The sequence below is a fragment of the Lithobates pipiens genome, unplaced genomic scaffold, assembly GCF_037356315.1.
Source record: "Lithobates pipiens isolate NorthernLeopardFrog02 unplaced genomic scaffold, aLitPip1_a1.2 Scaffold_28, whole genome shotgun sequence".
Lineage (NCBI taxonomy): Eukaryota > Metazoa > Chordata > Amphibia > Anura > Ranidae > Lithobates > Lithobates pipiens.
The window spans coordinates 229,744,112-229,761,724 of record NW_027507789.1 but is presented as its reverse complement, the minus strand read 5'-3'; the positions used below and the strand labels follow the sequence as shown (position 1 = coordinate 229,761,724).

The following is a 17,613-nucleotide window of genomic DNA, read 5'->3' as shown; positions in this document are numbered from 1 at the left end:
CAGCCAGTGAGCACACGGAGGGGCTGGAGAGCAGGAGGGGCGGGGCCAGGGAGTGCACGGAGGGGCGGAGCCAGGGAGCACACAGAGGGGCGGAGCCAGGGAGTACAAGGAGGGGTCGGAGAGTATGGAGGATGCAGAAAAAGTTAGATAGGAGTGGTGGAGAGACTGCACATAGATAGTGGAATTGATTTTTCCATATTCCTCCATGCAACCGCTGAATGATCACCTCTCCTCCCTGCAGATATTCAGTGGCTGTATGGAGTAATATGGAAAAATCAATTCCACTATCTATGTGCAGTCTCCCCACCGCTCCTCCTATTCAGGCACACAGGGAAGGCTGCACGGCACGGGCACTCACCTTTGCTCTGGTCGGCAGCATAAGAGTTCCTCCCTCTTTACACTCATGGTGGGACTATCCAGCTGGGTGTTTTTTCAGCAACCCCCCCCCCCCACTCCAGAACCAAATAGGAGGCAGGTGCGGAGGAGAGTTCTGGTGAGCGGCACAAGAGAGAAGCTCAGGTGAGGGTCCCACATGGACATGCCGTCTGTCATCCAGCCACTGCGCCACCTAGAGGACTCTACTGTCCCGCTCCCCGCACTTTCTGCCACCGCATTGATCACAGGCAAATTAGTCGATTGCGAGGCCCTTGAGACTGCGGGGCCTTAGGCAATCGCCTAATTTGCCTAATTAGAGAGCCGCCTCTGGCCATTGGAACACCACAATGGAAGGTCCCAGGAAGGAAGTATTTCTCAGAGAAGGGCATCCCAGAGCTATATGGCCATGTTCAGCGGCAAGTGAATATATCTCTGGCACACAGTGTCGGTGCCAAGATACATCTGACCACAGACACGTGGTCTAGCAAACACGGGCAGGGAAGGTATATCACTTTTACTGCCCACTGGGTGAACCTTCTAACGACCGTCAAACATGTAACCCGTGACACCCGTGTAGATTTGGTTTTACCGCCACGGATTGCATGCAGGCCTGACTCTTCTTCTCCTCCTCCCTCTCCTCCTCGGCTGACTCCTCCTTTTCCGCTGCTAGCGTCTCTTCCGCTGCACCGCCCAAGCTCCCCAGAACCTATTCGACATGCCAGGTGAGACGTTGCCATGCAGTGCTGCGTCTGTTGTGCCTGGAAGCAAAGAGCCACACTGGCCCGGCACTCCTTTCAGCTTTGCGTTCACAGGCAGATGAGTGGCTAACACCGCTCAATTTGACAGTTGGTAAAGTGGTGTGTGACAACGGTGCCAATCTGCTTAGCGCATTGAAACAGGGCAAAATCACGCACGTGCCATGCATGGCACACGTCTTAAACTTGGTCGTGCAGCGATTCGTTGTCAAACACCCTGGGGTCCAGGACATCTTGCGGCAGGCAAGGAAAATCTCGGCCCATTTCAGAAGATCTTACACGGCCATGGCTCGCCTTGCGGACATTCAGCGGCGACACAATCTGCCGGTCAGACGTCTTATTTGCGATTGCCCGACGCAATGGAACTCAACCTTCTATATGCTTGATAGGCTGCTCCAGCAGAAACGTGCAGTTAACGTCTACCTGTATGAACTCTGCGAAAGAAACGGTTCTGGGAGCTGGGGTTTTTTCACCGCGCCAGTGGCTGTTTATGCACGATGCATGCAGACTTCTGCGCCCATTTGATGAGATCACCAAACTGGTCAGTCGCAGCCATGGCGCCATCAGTGACATGGTACCTTATGCCTTCTTTATGGAGCGTGCATTGCGTCGTGTCATTGATCAAGCTGTGGAGGAGCAGGAGCGGGAAGATGAGGAAGTCGCAATGCTGGATGAATTCCCAGGGGGGGGCTACTCTATCTGAGACAAGTCAACAACAGGAGTCTGAAGAGGAGTCAGAGGAGGATGGTGTCGGGGCGGATGAGGAGGAGCAAGAAGAGCATGCTTTAAACCTTTCTGGGACCCCTGTTGTTGTGCGTGGATGGGGAGAGGAGAATGAAGAGGACGACATTATCCTGGATGATGAGCAGGAGCCAGGCCACCACACCGCTTCCAGTTTAGTGCAAATGGGGGCCTTCATGCTCCAGTGTTTTAATAGGGACCCCCGTATAAGCATAAGGGTCAAGGACCAGTACTGGGTGGCAACGTACTTAGACCCCCGGTACAAACACAAAATGGCGGAAATGCTACCGCCGTCACAGAGGGCTGTCAGAATGCAGCACTTCCAGGCCTTGCTTCGAGAAATGCTGCATTCTGCTTTTGCGTGCGCTGGCAGAGGAGCAATTCCCACTCCCAGAGAAGGAGTTGCGGGTACCAATCCAACAGCGCCTGCAAGAAGAGGCCGGTTTGAAGATGTGTTGGTGACTTTGGATATGAGGTCATTCTTTCAGCCGACCCATCGACAGGTGTCATCCGGATCCAGCATCAGGGAACGCCTAGACCGTCAGGTGTCCGACTACATCGGGTTAACGGCCGATGAGGACGCTCTGAGGAGTGATGAACCCCTAGACTACTGGGTGGGCAGGCTTGACCTCTGGCCAGAGCTTGCCCAATTTGCAATCGAACTGTTGGCTTGCCCCTCATCCAGTGTCCTGTCCGAAAGGACGTTCAGCGCAGCAGGGGGGATCGTGACCGATAAGCGTACTCGCCTAGCTCACCACAGTGTTAACTACCTCACATTTCTAAAAATGAATGAGGCATGGATCTCGGAGGAATTCAACACATGTGACCAGTAGACCATGTATATGTCTATAAACTATTTTTTGAATCAAGCACACAGACCTTCTTTCTTCATTTGGCTCACTTCCTTGTCCCAAAAAAGCACACCGTACTATATGCCTGTACCCTCCTCTTTGAAGAGGTTGAGCGGTGTCATATTTCTACTGGGGCTGCTTATTATGAGGGGCTCACACCATCCCTGTGCTGTGCTGACTTCCTCCTGGGGCTGTACCTCTGCTGTGCATATTATGAGAGGCTCCCACCATCCCTGTGCTATGCTCATTATGAGGGGCTCCCACCATCCCTGTGCTATGCTGACATCCTCCTGGGGCTGCTTATTATGAGGGGCTCACACCATCCCTGTGCTGTGCTGACTTCCTCCTGGGGCTGTACCTCTGCTGTGCATATTTTGAGGTGCTCCCACCATCCCTGTGCTATGCACATTATGAGGGGCTCCCACCATCCCTGTGCTGTGCTGACTTCCTCCTGGGGCTGCTTATTATGAGGGGCTCCCACCATCCCTGTGCTATGCAGACATCCTCCTGGGGCTGCTTATTATGAGGGGCTCCCACCATCCCTGTGCTATGCTCATTATGAGGGGCTCCCACCATCCCTGTGCTATGCAGACATCCTCCTGGGGCTGCTTATTATGAGGGGCTCCCACCATCCCTGTGCTGTGCTGACTTCCTCCTGGGGCTGTACCTCTGCTGTGCATATTTTGAGGTGCTCCCACCATCCCTGTTCTATGCTTATTATGAGGGGCTCACACCATCCCTGTGCTATGCTGACTTCCTCCTGGGGCTGTACCTCTTCTGTGCATATTATAAGGGGCTCCCACCATCCCTGTGCTATGCTTATTATGAGGGGCTCCCACCATCCCTGTGCTATGCTGACTTCCTCCTGGGGCTGCTTATGGTGCAGGTGTCAGTGCTGTATATCACGGTGCTGGTGTCAGTGGTTTATGTCACGCTGCTGATGTCAGTGCTCTCTATCACGGTGCTGGTGTCATTGCTGTATGTCACGCTGCTGATGTCAGTGCTCTCTATCACGGTGCTGGTGTCAGTGCTCTCTATCACGGTGCTGGTGTCAGTGCTCTCTATCACGGTGCTGATGTCAGTGCTCTCTATCACGGTGCTGGTGTCAGTGCTCTCTATCACGGTGCTGGTGTCAGTGCTCTCTATCACGGTGCTGGTGTCAGTGCTCTCTATCACGGTGCTGGTGTCAGTGCTCTCTATCACGGTGCTGGTGATCATCTCCTGCACCCTCTTCTTTGCCTACCCTGACCTTCCCTCTCCTCCATTGCCTTCATGCGCTCCACAGTCCTGAATTGTCACAACAATTTCCCATATAAAAAAAGAATGCTTGTAGTTGTCGATCCCAAATTCCCCTCATACATGTGTTATGTCATTGGCCATGTGGTGGGACTATATTTGCACAGCTAGTAATTATTTTGTGGCTGCAAATTTGACCTGTAGGTTTGCGAAGTTCACCTCCCATTGAAGTCAATGGGGCCCGCCGCGAACGTTGCGGTTCGCGAACCTCTTATATTCCTTTATATCGGCTTTTGGAATTTACAAATGTCCCCCCTGTCTCCAATATGGTGTAATGTCCCTCTGTCCCTGATATGGGGTAATTACCCCATATCGGGGACAGGGGGGCATTACCCCATATCAGGGACAGGGGGGCATAACCCCATATCAGGGACAGTTGTGAGCGATGTTCTCTTATAATATAATATATATGATCACTTTCTGTGTCTCAGAGGGGTAAATAAATCCTCACTTCCTGTCCTAGTGACCCCTGTCACCTCTTTATAGACAAGGTGTCACACAGACAGGAAGTGGAGGAATATAACAATATTACCGCAAAGGACTGGAGTGTGACCCCTCCCCTCCCCCCTGCATGGATGGATGGGCTGTGTCACATCTTGGAGCTCCAAGAAGCCCCTTCTGATGGTTCTCTGGCCATTGGGGGTCCTGCGGGGGAGGGGAAAGAGACAAAACAAGACTCACTGCCTGAGGCGGAGCCCCCTGATACTGGTCAGTGCGGGGTCCTCTCCTGGACCGACGCCAACAGGAATAAAGGGGTCCACAGACTGCCCTCTGAAGATGCTCACCGCCTGGCTGCCAGACCGATCCTCTCACCAGAGAAGTCACTACAACCGATCCCCAAACATCACCCCAGATAGACAGGGGCCCCATAAAGGGTAGATAGACAGGGCCCCCATAGCAGGAGGGGGGGGACAGACAGGGGCCCCCATAGCAGGAGAAGGGGGGATAGACAAGGGCCCCCATAGCAGGAGAAGGGGGGATAGACAGGGGGCCCCATAGCAGGAGAAGGGGAGATAGATGGACCCCCCCATAGCAGGAGAAGTGGGGAATAGACTGGGGCCCCCATAGCAGAAGGAGGGGATAGACGGGGCCCCCATAGCAGGAGAAGTGGGGGATAGACCGGGCCCCCATAGCAGGAGAAGGGGGGATAGATGGACCCCCCCATAGCAGGAGAAGTGGGGAATAGACTGGGGCCCCCATAGCAGAAGGAGGGGATAGACGGGGCCCCCATAGCAGGAGAAGTGGGGGATAGACCGGGCCCCCATAGCAGAAGGGGAGATAGACAGGGTCCCCGTAGCAGGAGAAGAAACAGAAACATGAAATACACAGATCACCTGACCTCCATCCAATGACTGCACTCACCTGTACACCTGAGAGCACACCTACAGGGGCGGGGCTACACGTCATCACTCCCAGCTTTCTGATTGGCTTCACTTATACTGAACTGGGAGAGAGCGATACTCTGCAGATCTGTAGAGAGGTCAGTGATGGGATAATCTGCAGAATATATCAATATGGATCTGTCAGGATGGGGAGGGAGCGATGTTCTGCAGAATATATCAGTAGGGATCGGGGAGGGAGGGAGCAATGTTCTGCAGAATATATCAGTAGGGATCAGTGAGGAGAGGGAGGGAGCGATGTTCTGCAGAATATATCAGTGAGGAGGGGGAGGAAGTGATGATCTGCAGAATATATCAGTAGGGATCAGTGAGGAGAGGGAGGGAGTGATGTTCTGCAAAATATATCAGTAGGGATCAGTGAGGAGAGGGAGAGAGCGATGTTCTGCAGAATATATCAGTAGGGATCAGTGAGGAGAGGGAGGGAGTGATGTTCTGCAAAATATATAAGTAGGGATCAGTGAGGAGAGGGATGGAGCGATGTTCTGCAGAATATATCAGTAGGGATCAGTGAGGGAGCCATGTTCTGCAGAATATATCAGTGAGGAGAAGGAGGGAGCGATGTTTTGCAGAATATATCAGTAGGGATCAGTGAGGAGAGGGAGCGATGTTCTGCAGAATATATCAGTAGGGATCAGTGAGGAGGGAGGGAGTGATGTTCTGCAGAATATATCAGTAGGGATCAGTGAGGAGGGAGGGAGCGATGTTCTGCAGAATATATCAGTAGGGATCAGTGAGGAGAGGGAGGGAGCGATGTTCTGCAGAATATATCAGTGAGGAGGGGGAGTGAGGGAGCGATGTTCTGCAGAATATATCAGTAGGGATCAGTGAGGGAGCGATGTTCTGCAGAATATATCAGTGAGGAGGGAGCGATGTTCTGCAGAACATATCAGTGAGGAGAGGGAGGGAGCGATGTTCTGCAGAATATATCAGTAGGGATCAGTGAGGGAGCGATGTTCTGCAGAATATATCAGTGAGGAGAGGGAGGGAGCGATGTTCTGCAGAATATATCAGTGAGGAGAGGGAGGGAGCGATGTTCTGCAGAATATATCAGTAGGGATCAGTGAGGGAGCGATGTTCTGCAGAATATATCAGTGAGGAGGGAGCGATGTTCTGCAGAACATATCAGTGAGGAGAGGGAGGGAGCGATGTTCTGCAGAATATATCAGTAGGGATCAGTGAGGGAGCGATGTTCTGCAGAATATATCAGTGAGGAGAGGGAGGGAGCGATGTTCTGCAGAACATATCAGTGAGGAGAGGGAGGGAGCGATGTTCTGCAGAATATATCAGTAGGGATCAGTGAGGGAGCGATGTTCTGCAGGAGGTGGGTGTTGGTAGACGCTCCCTCGGTCAGGTCATGTGACGTACGATGCGTTGTGCACACGGTGTGGGAAGTTCTCTCTGATTGGCTGTTATGGGAGATTCTGACTGTATACAGTGTGACAGCTCAGAGCATGACAGAGAACGAGAGGTAGGAGGGTCCGATCATTCCATCTAGTAGGGATCAGGAGGTAGGAGGGTCCGATCATTCCATCTAGTAGGGATCAGGAGCTACGGGTGTCTGATCATTCCTTCTAGTAGGGATCAGATTATTCCCTCTAGTAGGGATCAGGAGGTATGGGGTCTGATCATTCCTTCTAGTAGGGGTCTGATCATTCCCTCTAGTAGGGATCAGGAGGTAGGAGGGTCTGATCATTCCATCTAGTAGGGATCAGGAGGTAGGAGGGTCTGATCCTTCCCTCTAGTAGGGATCAGATCATTCCCTCTAGTAGGGATCAGGAGGTACGGGGGTCTGATCATTCCATCTAGTAGGGATCAGGAGGTAGGAGGGTCTGATCCTTCCCTCTAGTAGGGATCAGGAGGTAGGAGGGTCTGATCATTCCCTCTAGTAGGGATCAGGAGGTACGGGGTCTGATCCTTCCCTCTAGTAGGGATCAGGAGGTAGGAGGGTCTGATCCTTCCCTCTAGTAGGGATCAGGAGGTAGGAGGGTCTGATCCTTCCCTCTAGTAGGGATCAGGAGGTAGGAGGGTCTGATCCTTCCCTCTAGTAGGGATCAGGAGGTAGGAGGGTCTGATCATTCCCTCTAGTAGGGATCAGGAGGTACGGGGGTCTGATCATTCCATCTAGTAGGGATCAGGAGGTAGGAGGGTCTGATCATTCCCTCTAGTAGGGATTAGATTATTCCTTCTAGTAGGGATCAGGAGGTACGAGGGTCCGATCATTCCCTCTAGTAGTTACATAGTTAGTAAGGTTGAATAAAGACACCAGCCCATCCAGTTCAACCTGAGAGTATCCACAATTGTCCCTATCCCTGTACATTGTACACTCACATCGCTCCCTACCCTCAAGGAGCCCACAATCCAAGGTCCCCATTCATATTCTAGGGGCCAATTTTGGACAGAAGCCAATTAACCTCCCTGCATGTCTTTGGATTGTGGGAGGAAACCGGAGTACCCGGAGGAAACCCACACAGGCACAGGGAGAACATGCAAACTCCAGGCAGGTAGTGTCGTGGTTGGGATTTGAACCAGTGACTTTTTTACTGCTAGACAAGAGTGCCGTCCACTACACCACTGTGCTGCCCAGTAGGGATCAGGAGGTATGGGGTCCGATCATTTAATCTAGTAGGGATCAGGAGGTACGTCCGATTATTCCCTCTAGTAGGGATCAGGAGTTAGGAGGGTCTGATCATTCCATCTAGTAGGGATCAGGAGGTAGGAGGCTCTGATCATTCCGTCTAGTAGGGATCAGGAGGTACGGGGCTCCCGATCATTTCCTCTAGTAGGGATCAGGAGGTAGGAGGGTCTGATCATTCCATCTATTAGGGATCAGGAGGTACGGGGTCTGATGATCATTCCCTCAAGTAGGGATCAGGAGGTAGGAGGTTCCGATCATTCCCTCTAGTAGGGATCAGGAGGTAGGAGGGTCCGATCATTCCCTCTAGTAGGGATCAGGAGGTAGGAGGGTCTGATCCTTCCCTCTAGTAGGGATCAGGAGGTAGGAGGGTCCGATCATTCCCTCTAGTAGAGATCAGGAGGTAGGAGGGTCCGATCATTCCCTCTAGTAGGGATCAGGAGGTAGGAGGGTCCGATCATTCCCTCTAGTAGGGATCAGGAGGTAGGAGGGTCTGATCCTTCCCTCTAGTAGGGATCAGGAGGTACAGGGTCTGATCATTCCGTCTAGTAGGGATCAGGAGGTAGGAGGGTCCGATCATTCCCTCTAGTAGGGATCAGGAGGTAGGAGGGTCCGATCATTCCCTCTAGTAGGGATCAGGAGGTAGGAGGGTCCGATCATTCCCTCTAGTAGGGATCAGGAGGTATGGGGTCTGATCATTCCCTCTAGTAGGGATCAGGAGGTAGGAGGGTCCGATCATTCCCTCTAGTAGGGATCAGGAGGTAGGAGTGTCCGATCATTGCCTCTAGTAGGGATCAGGAGGTATGGGGTCCGATCATTCCCTCTAGTAGGGATCAGGAGGTATGGGGTCTGATCATTCCCTCTAGTAGGGATCAGGAGGTAGGAGAGTCTGATCATTCCCTCTAGTAGGGATTAGGAGGTATGGGGTCTGATCCTTCCCTCTAGTAGGGATCAGGAGGTATGGGGTCTGATCATTCCCTCTAGTAGGGATCAGGAGGTATGGGGTCTGATCCTTCCCTCTAGTAGGGATCAGGAGGTATGGGGTCTGATCATTCCCTCTAGTAGGGATCAGGAGGTATGGGGTCTAATCATTCCCTCTAGTAGGGATCAGGAGGTATGGGGTCCGATCATTCCCTCTAGTAGGGATCAGGAGGTATGAGGTCTGATCATTCCCTCTAGTAGGGATCAGGAGGTAGGAGGGTCTGATCATTCCCTCTAGTAGGGATCAGGAGGTAGGAGGGTCTGATCATTCCCTCTAGTAGGGATCAGGAGGTATGGGGTCTGATCATTCCCTCTAGTAGGGATCAGGAGGTATGGGGTATGATCATTCCCTCTAGTAGGGATCAGGAGGTAGGAGGGTCTGATCATTCCCTCTAGTAGGGATCAGGAGGTATGGGGTCTGATCATTCCCTCTAGTAGGGATCAGGAGGTATGGGGTCTGATCATTCTGTCTAGTAGGGATCAGGAGGTATGGGGTCTGATCATTCCCTCTAGTAGGGATCAGGAGGTAGGAGGGTCTGATCATTCCCTCTAGTAGGGATCAGGAGGTATGGGGTCTGATCCTTCCCTCTAGTAGGGATCAGGAGGTACGGGGTCCGATCCTTCCCTCTAGTAGGGATCAGGAGGTAGGAGGGTCTGATCCTTCCCTCTAGTAGGGATCAGGAGGTAGGAGGGTCTGATCCTTCCCTCTAGTAGGGATCAGGAGGTATGGGGTCTGATCCTTCCCTCTAGTAGGGATCAGGAGGTGGGAGGGTCCGATCCTTCCCTCTAGTAGGGATCAGGAGGTGGGAGGGTCTGATCATTCCCTCTAGTAGGGATCAGGAGGTGGGAGGGTCCGATCCTTCCCTCTAGTAGGGATCAGGAGGTGGGAGGGTCTGATCATTCCCTCTAGTAGGGATCAGGAGGTATGGGGTCTGATCCTTCCCTCTAGTAGGGATCAGGAGGTGGGAGGGTCTGATCCTTCCCTCTAGTAGGGATCAGGAGGTATGGGGTCTGATCCTTCCCTCTAGTAGTGATCAGGAGGTGGGAGGGTCCGATCCTTCCCTCTAGTAGGGATCAGGAGGTGGGAGGGTCCGATCCTTCCCTCTAGTAGGGATCAGGAGGTACGGGGTCTGATCCTTCCCTCTAGTAGGGATCAGGAGGTAGGAGGGTCTGATCCTTCCCTCTAGTAGGGATCAGGAGGTAGGAGGGTCTGATCCTTCCCTCTAGTAGGGATCAGGAGGTATGGGGTCTGATCCTTCCCTCTAGTAGGGATCAGGAGGTGGGAGGGTCCGATCCTTCCCTCTAGTAGGGATCAGGAGGTGGGAGGGTCTGATCATTCCCTCTAGTAGGGATCAGGAGGTATGGGGTCTGATCCTTCCCTCTAGTAGGGATCAGGAGGTGGGAGGGTCTGATCCTTCCCTCTAGTAGGGATCAGGAGGTATGGGGTCTGATCCTTCCCTCTAGTAGGGTTAAGGAGGTGGGAGGGTCCGATCCTTCCCTCTAGTAGGGATCAGGAGGTGGGAGGGTCCGATCCTTCCCTCTAGTAGGGATCAGGAGGTACAGGGTCTGATCCTTCCCTCTAGTAGGGATCAGGAGGTATGGGGTCCGATCCTTCCCTCTAGTAGGGATCAGGAGGTGGGAGGGTCTGATCCTTCCCTCTAGTAGGGATCAGGAGGTGGGAGGGTCCGATCATTCCCTCTAGTAGGGATCAGGAGGTATGGGGTCTGATCATTCCCTCTAGTAGGGATCAGGAGGTGGGAGGGTCCGATCCTTCCCTCTAGTAGGGATCAGGAGGTGGGAGGGTCCGATCCTTCCCTCTAGTAGGGATCAGGAGGTATGGGGTCCGATCATTCCCTCTAGTAGGGATCAGGAGGTGGGAGGGTCTGATCCTTCCCTCTAGTAGGGATCAGGAGGTATGGGGTCTGATCCTTCCCTCAGGAGGTAGGAGGGTCTGATCCTTCCCTCTAGTAGGGATCAGGAGGTGGGAGGGTCTGATCATTCCCTCTAGTAGGGATCAGGAGGTATGGGGTCTGATCCTTCCCTCTAGTAGGGATCAGGAGGTACGGGGTCTGATCCTTCCCTCTAGTAGGGATCAGGAGGTGGGAGGGTCTGATCCTTCCCTCTAGTAGGGATCAGGAGGTATGGGGTCTGATCCTTCCCTCTAGTAGGGATCAGGAGGTATGGGGTCTGATCATTCCCTCTAGTAGGGATCAGGAGGTGGGAGGGTCCGATCCTTCCCTCTAGTAGGGATCAGGAGGTGGGAGGGTCTGATCATTCCCTCTAGTAGGGATCAGGAGGTATGGGGTCTGATCCTTCCCTCTAGTAGGGATCAGGAGGTGGGAGGGTCTGATCCTTCCCTCTAGTAGGGATCAGGAGGTATGGGGTCTGATCCTTCCCTCTAGTAGGGATCAGGAGGTGGGAGGGTCCGATCCTTCCCTCTAGTAGGGATCAGGAGGTGGGAGGGTCCGATCCTTCCCTCTAGTAGGGATCAGGAGGTACGGGGTCTGATCCTTCCCTCTAGTAGGGATCAGGAGGTGGGAGGGTCTGATCCTTCCCTCTAGTAGGGATCAGGAGGTATGGGGTCCGATCCTTCCCTCTAGTAGGGATCAGGAGGTGGGAGGGTCTGATCCTTCCCTCTAGTAGGGATCAGGAGGTGGGAGGGTCCGATCATTCCCTCTAGTAGGGATCAGGAGGTATGGGGTCTGATCATTCCCTCTAGTAGGGATCAGGAGGTGGGAGGGTCCGATCCTTCCCTCTAGTAGGGATCAGGAGGTGGGAGGGTCCGATCCTTCCCTCTAGTAGGGATCAGGAGGTATGGGGTCCGATCATTCCCTCTAGTAGGGATCAGGAGGTGGGAGGGTCTGATCATTCCCTCTAGTAGGGATCAGGAGGTATGGGGTCTGATCCTTCCCTCTAGTAGGGATCAGGAGGTAGGAGGGTCTGATCCTTCCCTCAGGAGGTAGGAGGGTCTGATCCTTCCCTCTAGTAGGGATCAGGAGGTATGGGGTCTGATCCTTCCCTCTAGTAGGGATCAGGAGGTGGGAGGGTCTGATCCTTCCCTCTAGTAGGGATCAGGAGGTATGGGGTCTGATCCTTCCCTCTAGTAGGGATCAGGAGGTATGGGGTCTGATCATTCCCTCTAGTAGGGATCAGGAGGTGGGAGGGTCCGATCCTTCCCTCTAGTAGGGATCAGGAGGTGGGAGGGTCTGATCATTCCCTCTAGTAGGGATCAGGAGGTATAGGGTCTGATCCTTCCCTCTAGTAGGGATCAGGAGGTGGGAGGGTCTGATCCTTCCCTCTAGTAGGGATCAGGAGGTATGGGGTCTGATCCTTCCCTCTAGTAGGGATCAGGAGGTGGGAGGGTCTGATCCTTCCCTCTAGTAGGGATCAGGAGGTGGGAGGGTCTGATCCTTCCCTCTAGTAGGGATCAGGAGGTATGGGGTCCGATCCTTCCCTCTAGTAGGGATCAGGAGGTGGGAGGGTCCGATCCTTCCCTCTAGTAGGGATCAGGAGGTATGGGGTCCAATCCTTCCCTCTAGTAGGGATCAGGAGGTGGGAGGGTCCGATCCTTTCCTCTAGTAGGGATCAGGAGGTGGGAGGGTCCGATCCTTCCCTCTAGTAGGGATCAGGAGGTGGGAGGGTCCGATCCTTCCCTCTAGTAGGGATCAGGAGGTATGGGGTCCAATCCTTCCCTCTAGTAGGGATCAGGAGGTGGGAGGGTCCGATCCTTCCCTCTAGTAGGGATCAGGAGGTATGGGGTCCGATCCTTCCCTCTAGTAGGGATCAGGAGGTGGGAGGGTCCGATCCTTCCCTCTAGTAGGGATCAGGAGGTGGGAGGGTCCGATCCTTCCCTCTAGTAGGGATCAGGAGGTACGGGGTCTGATCCTTCCCTCTAGTAGGGATCAGGAGGTAGGAGGGTCTGATCCTTCCCTCTAGTAGGGATCAGGAGGTAGGAGGGTCTGATCATTCCCTCTAGTAGGGATCAGGAGGTATGGGGTCTGATCCTTCCCTCTAGTAGGGATCAGGAGGTATGGGGTCCAATCCTTCCCTCTAGTAGGGATCAGGAGGTGGGAGGGTCCGATCCTTCCCTCTAGTAGGGATCAGGAGGTATGGGGTCCGATCCTTCCCTCTAGTAGGGATCAGGAGGTGGGAGGGTCCGATCCTTCCCTCTAGTAGGGATCAGGAGGTGGGAGGGTCCGATCCTTCCCTCTAGTAGGGATCAGGAGGTGGGAGGGTCCGATCCTTCCCTCTAGTAGGGATCAGGAGGTGGGAGGGTCTGATCATTCCCTCTAGTAGGGATCAGGAGGTATGGGGTCCGATCCTTCCCTGTAGTAGGGATCAGGAGGTGGGAGGGTCTGATCATTCCCTGTAGTAGGGATCAGGAGGTGGGAGGGTCCGATCCTTCCCTCTAGTAGGGATCAGGAGGTATGGGGTCCGATCCTTCCCTGTAGTAGGGATCAGGAGGTGGGAGGGTCCGATCCTTCCCTCTAGTAGGGATCAGGAGGTGGGAGGGTCCGATCCTTCCCTCTAGTAGGGATCAGGAGGTGGGAGGGTCCGATCCTTCCCTCTAGTAGGGATCAGGAGGTGGGAGGGTCCGATCCTTCCCTCTAGTAGGGATCAGGAGGTGGGAGGGTCCGATCCTTCCCTCTAGTAGGGATCAGGAGGTGGGAGGGTCTGATCATTCCCTGTAGTAGGGATCAGGAGGTGGGAGGGTCTGATCATTCCCTGTAGTAGGGATCAGGAGGTATGGGGTCTGATCCTTCCCTCTAGTAGGGATCAGGAGGTGGGAGGGTCCGATCCTTCCCTCTAGTAGGGATCAGGAGGTGGGAGGGTCCGATCCTTCCCTCTAGTAGGGATCAGGAGGTGGGAGGGTCCGATCCTTCCCTCTAGTAGGGATCAGGAGGTGGGAGGGTCTGATCATTCCCTGTAGTAGGGATCAGGAGGTATGGGGTCTGATCCTTCCCTCTAGTAGGGATCAGGAGGTGGGAGGGTCTGATCCTTCCCTGTAGTAGGGATCAGGAGGTACGGGGTCTGATCCTTCCCTCTAGTAGGGATCAGGAGGTATGGGGTCTGATCCTTCCCTCTAGTAGGGATCAGGAGGTATGGGGTCTGATCATTCCCTCTAGTAGGGATCAGGAGGTGGGAGGGTCCGATCCTTCCCTCTAGTAGGGATCAGGAGGTACGGGGTCCGATCCTTCCCTCTAGTAGGGATCAGGAGGTGGGAGGGTCTGATCCTTCCCTCTAGTAGGGATCAGGAGGTGGGAGGGTCCGATCCTTCCCTCTAGTAGGGATCAGGAGGTACGGGGTCCGATCATTCCCTCTAGTAGGGATCAGGAGGTATGGGGTCCGATCCTTCCCTCTAGTAGGGATCAGGAGGTACGGGGTCCGATCCTTCCCTCTAGTAGGGATCAGGAGGTGGGAGGGTCCGATCCTTCCCTCTAGTAGGGATCAGGAGGTGGGAGGGTCTGATCCTTCCCTCTAGTAGGGATCAGGAGGTGGGAGGGTCTGATCCTTCCCTCTAGTAGGGATCAGGAGGTGGGAGGGTCTGATCCTTCCCTCTAGTAGGGATCAGGAGGTGGGAGGGTCTGATCCTTCCCTCTAGTAGGGATCAGGAGGTGGGAGGGTCTGATCATTCCCTGTAGTAGGGATCAGGAGGTATGGGGTCTGATCCTTCCCTCTAGTAGGGATCAGGTGGTATGGGGTCCGATCCTTCCCTCTAGTAGGGATCAGGAGGTACGGGGTCTGATCCTTCCCTCTAGTAGGGATCAGGAGGTGGGAGGGTCTGATCATTCCCTGTAGTAGGGATCAGGAGGTATGGGGTCTGATCCTTCCCTCTAGTAGGGATCAGGAGGTGGGAGGGTCTGATCCTTCCCTATAGTAGGGATCAGGAGGTATGGGGTCTGATCCTTCCCTCTAGTAGGGATCAGGAGGTGGGAGGGTCTGATCCTTCCCTGTAGTAGGGATCAGGAGGTATGGGGTCTGATCCTTCCCTCTAGTAGGGATCAGGAGGTATGGGGTCTGATCCTTCCCTCTAGTAGGGATCAGGAGGTGGGAGGGTCCGATCCTTCCCTGTAGTAGGGATCAGGAGGTGGGAGGGTCTGATCCTTCCCTCTAGTAGGGATCAGGAGGTGGGAGGGTCCGATCCTTCCCTCTAGTAGGGATCAGGAGGTGGGAGGGTCTGATCCTTCCCTCTAGTAGGGATCAGGAGGTATGGGGTCTGATCCTTCCCTCTAGTAGGGATCAGGAGGTGGGAGGGTCTGATCCTTCCCTCTAGTAGGGATCAGGAGGTATGGGGTCCGATCCTTCCCTCTAGTAGGGATCAGGAGGTACGGGGTCCGATCCTTCCCTCTAGTAGGGATCAGGAGGTGGGAGGGTCCGATCCTTCCCTCTAGTAGGGATCAGGAGGTAGGAGGGTCCGATCCTTCCCTCTAGTAGGGATCAGGAGGTGGGAGGGTCTGATCCTTCCCTCTAGTAGGGATCAGGAGGTACGGGGTCCGATCCTTCCCTCTAGTAGGGATCAGGAGGTGGGAGGGTCCGATCCTTCCCTCTAGTAGGGATCAGGAGGTACGGGGTCCGATCCTTCCCTCTAGTAGGGATCAGGAGGTGGGAGGGTCTGATCCTTCCCTCTAGTTGGGATCAGGAGGTACAGGGTCTGATCCTTCCCTCTAGTAGGGATCAGGAGGTGGGAGGGTCTGATCCTTCCCTCTAGTAGGGATCAGGAGGTATGGGGTCTGATCCTTCCCTCTAGTAGGGATCAGGAGGTGGGAGGGTCTGATCCTTCCCTCTAGTAGGGATCAGGAGGTATGGGGTCTGATCCTTCCCTCTAGTAGGGATCAGGAGGTGGGAGGGTCTGATCCTTCCCTCTAGTAGGGATCAGGAGGTATGGGGTCTGATCCTTCCCTCTAGTAGGGATCAGGAGGTGGGAGGGTCTGATCCTTCCCTCTAGTAGGGATCAGGAGGTATGGGGTCCGATCCTTCCCTCTAGTAGGGATCAGGAGGTGGGAGGGTCCTGCTGATCACATGATTGGTGTCTTCGGGGGGCTCTGATATCCGGAGACCCCAAATTACGGGATCTTTATGATGGTTTTTCACCCGCTGAGAAGAAGCTGCTGAATGAGGCCTTCAACCCGCACAGCGCCCTCTTCAGGCCGGTCACCGTCTCCTCCTCTTCTGATTGGATCCCATCGCACCCCGAGCCTGCCGAGACCTTCCAGGAGTTTTATGGGAAGTCTGAGAGGCGGATCCCCTCCCCCCAGAGGAGGACCATCTATGTGCAGACCATCGGTGAGCAGGTCACATGACCCGAGGACCCCTGTAGATGATTGGTATAGAACGGTCACATGACCCCATCGCATCATATACACCCCGGACACTTTATTAGGTCCCCATCCTAGTCCCAGGTTGGAACCCCTTCACCCTTCATTCTTGGTGGCGGAGATACAACAAGGTGTTGGGAACGTTCCTCAGAGATTTTCCTCCATAGTGACCTGATGACATCACACAGTCACTGCAGATTTGTCAGCTGCACATCCATGATGCCAAATCTCCCGTTCCACCACATCCCAAAGGTGCTCTATTGGATGAGATGTGATGAGTGTGGAGGCCATTGGAGGACAGGGACCTCATTGTCCAGTGGTGAGATGATTGGAGGACAGGGACCTCATTGTCCAGTGGTGAGATGATTGGAGGACGGGGACCTCATTGTCCAGTGGTGAGATGATTGGAGGACGGGGACCTCATTGTCCAGTGGTGAGATGATTGGAGGACAGGGACCTCATTGTCCAGTGGTGAGATGATTGGAGGACGGGGACCTCATTGTCCAGTGGTGTGATGATTGGAGGACAGGGACCTCATTGTCCAGCGGTGAGATGATTGGAGGACAGGGACCTCATTGTCCAGTGGTGAGATGATTGGAGGACAGGGACCTCCTTGTCCAGTGGTGTGATGATTGGAGGACAGTGACCTCATTGTCCAGTGGTGAGATGATTGGAGGACGGGGACCTCATTGTCCAGTGGTGTGATGATTGGAGGACAGGGACCTCATTGTCCAGCGGTGAGATGATTGGAGGACAGGGACCTCATTGTCCAGTGGTGAGATGATTGGAGGACAGGGACCTCATTGTCCAGTGGTGAGATGATTGGAGGACAGGGACCTCATTGTCCAGTGGTGTGATGATTGGAGGACAGGGACCTCATAGTCCAGTGGTGAGATGATTGGAGGACAGGGACCTCATAGTCCAGTGGTGAGATGATTGGAGGACAGGGACCTCATTGTCCAGTGGTGAGATGATTGGAGGACAGGGACCTCATTGTCCAGTGGTGAGATGATTGGAGGACAGGGACCTCATAGTCCAGTGGTGAGATGATTGGAGGACAGGGACCTCATTGTCCAGTGATGAGATGATTGGAGGACAGGGACCTCATAGTCCAGTGGTGAGATGATTGGAGGACAGGGACCTCATTGTCCAGTGGTGAGATGATTGGAGGACAGGGACCTCATTGTCCAGTGGTGAGATGATTGGAGGACGGGGACCTCATAGTCCAGTGGTGAGATGATTGGAGGACAGGGACCTCATTGTCCA

General features: G+C 54.1%; 1 protein-coding gene across 1 annotated transcript in view; it reads left to right on the top strand.

Annotated features, from left to right (window-relative positions):
- The window catches only part of AMZ2 (archaelysin family metallopeptidase 2), a 41,047-nt gene that overhangs the window by 10,890 nt on the left and 12,544 nt on the right, over positions 1 to 17,613 (top strand). The window contains exon 2 of the mRNA XM_077458441.1: positions 16,049 to 16,315. Within this exon, the coding sequence (XP_077314567.1) occupies positions 16,049 to 16,315 (267 nt within the window). The remainder of the gene's footprint in view (positions 1 to 16,048; positions 16,316 to 17,613) is intronic.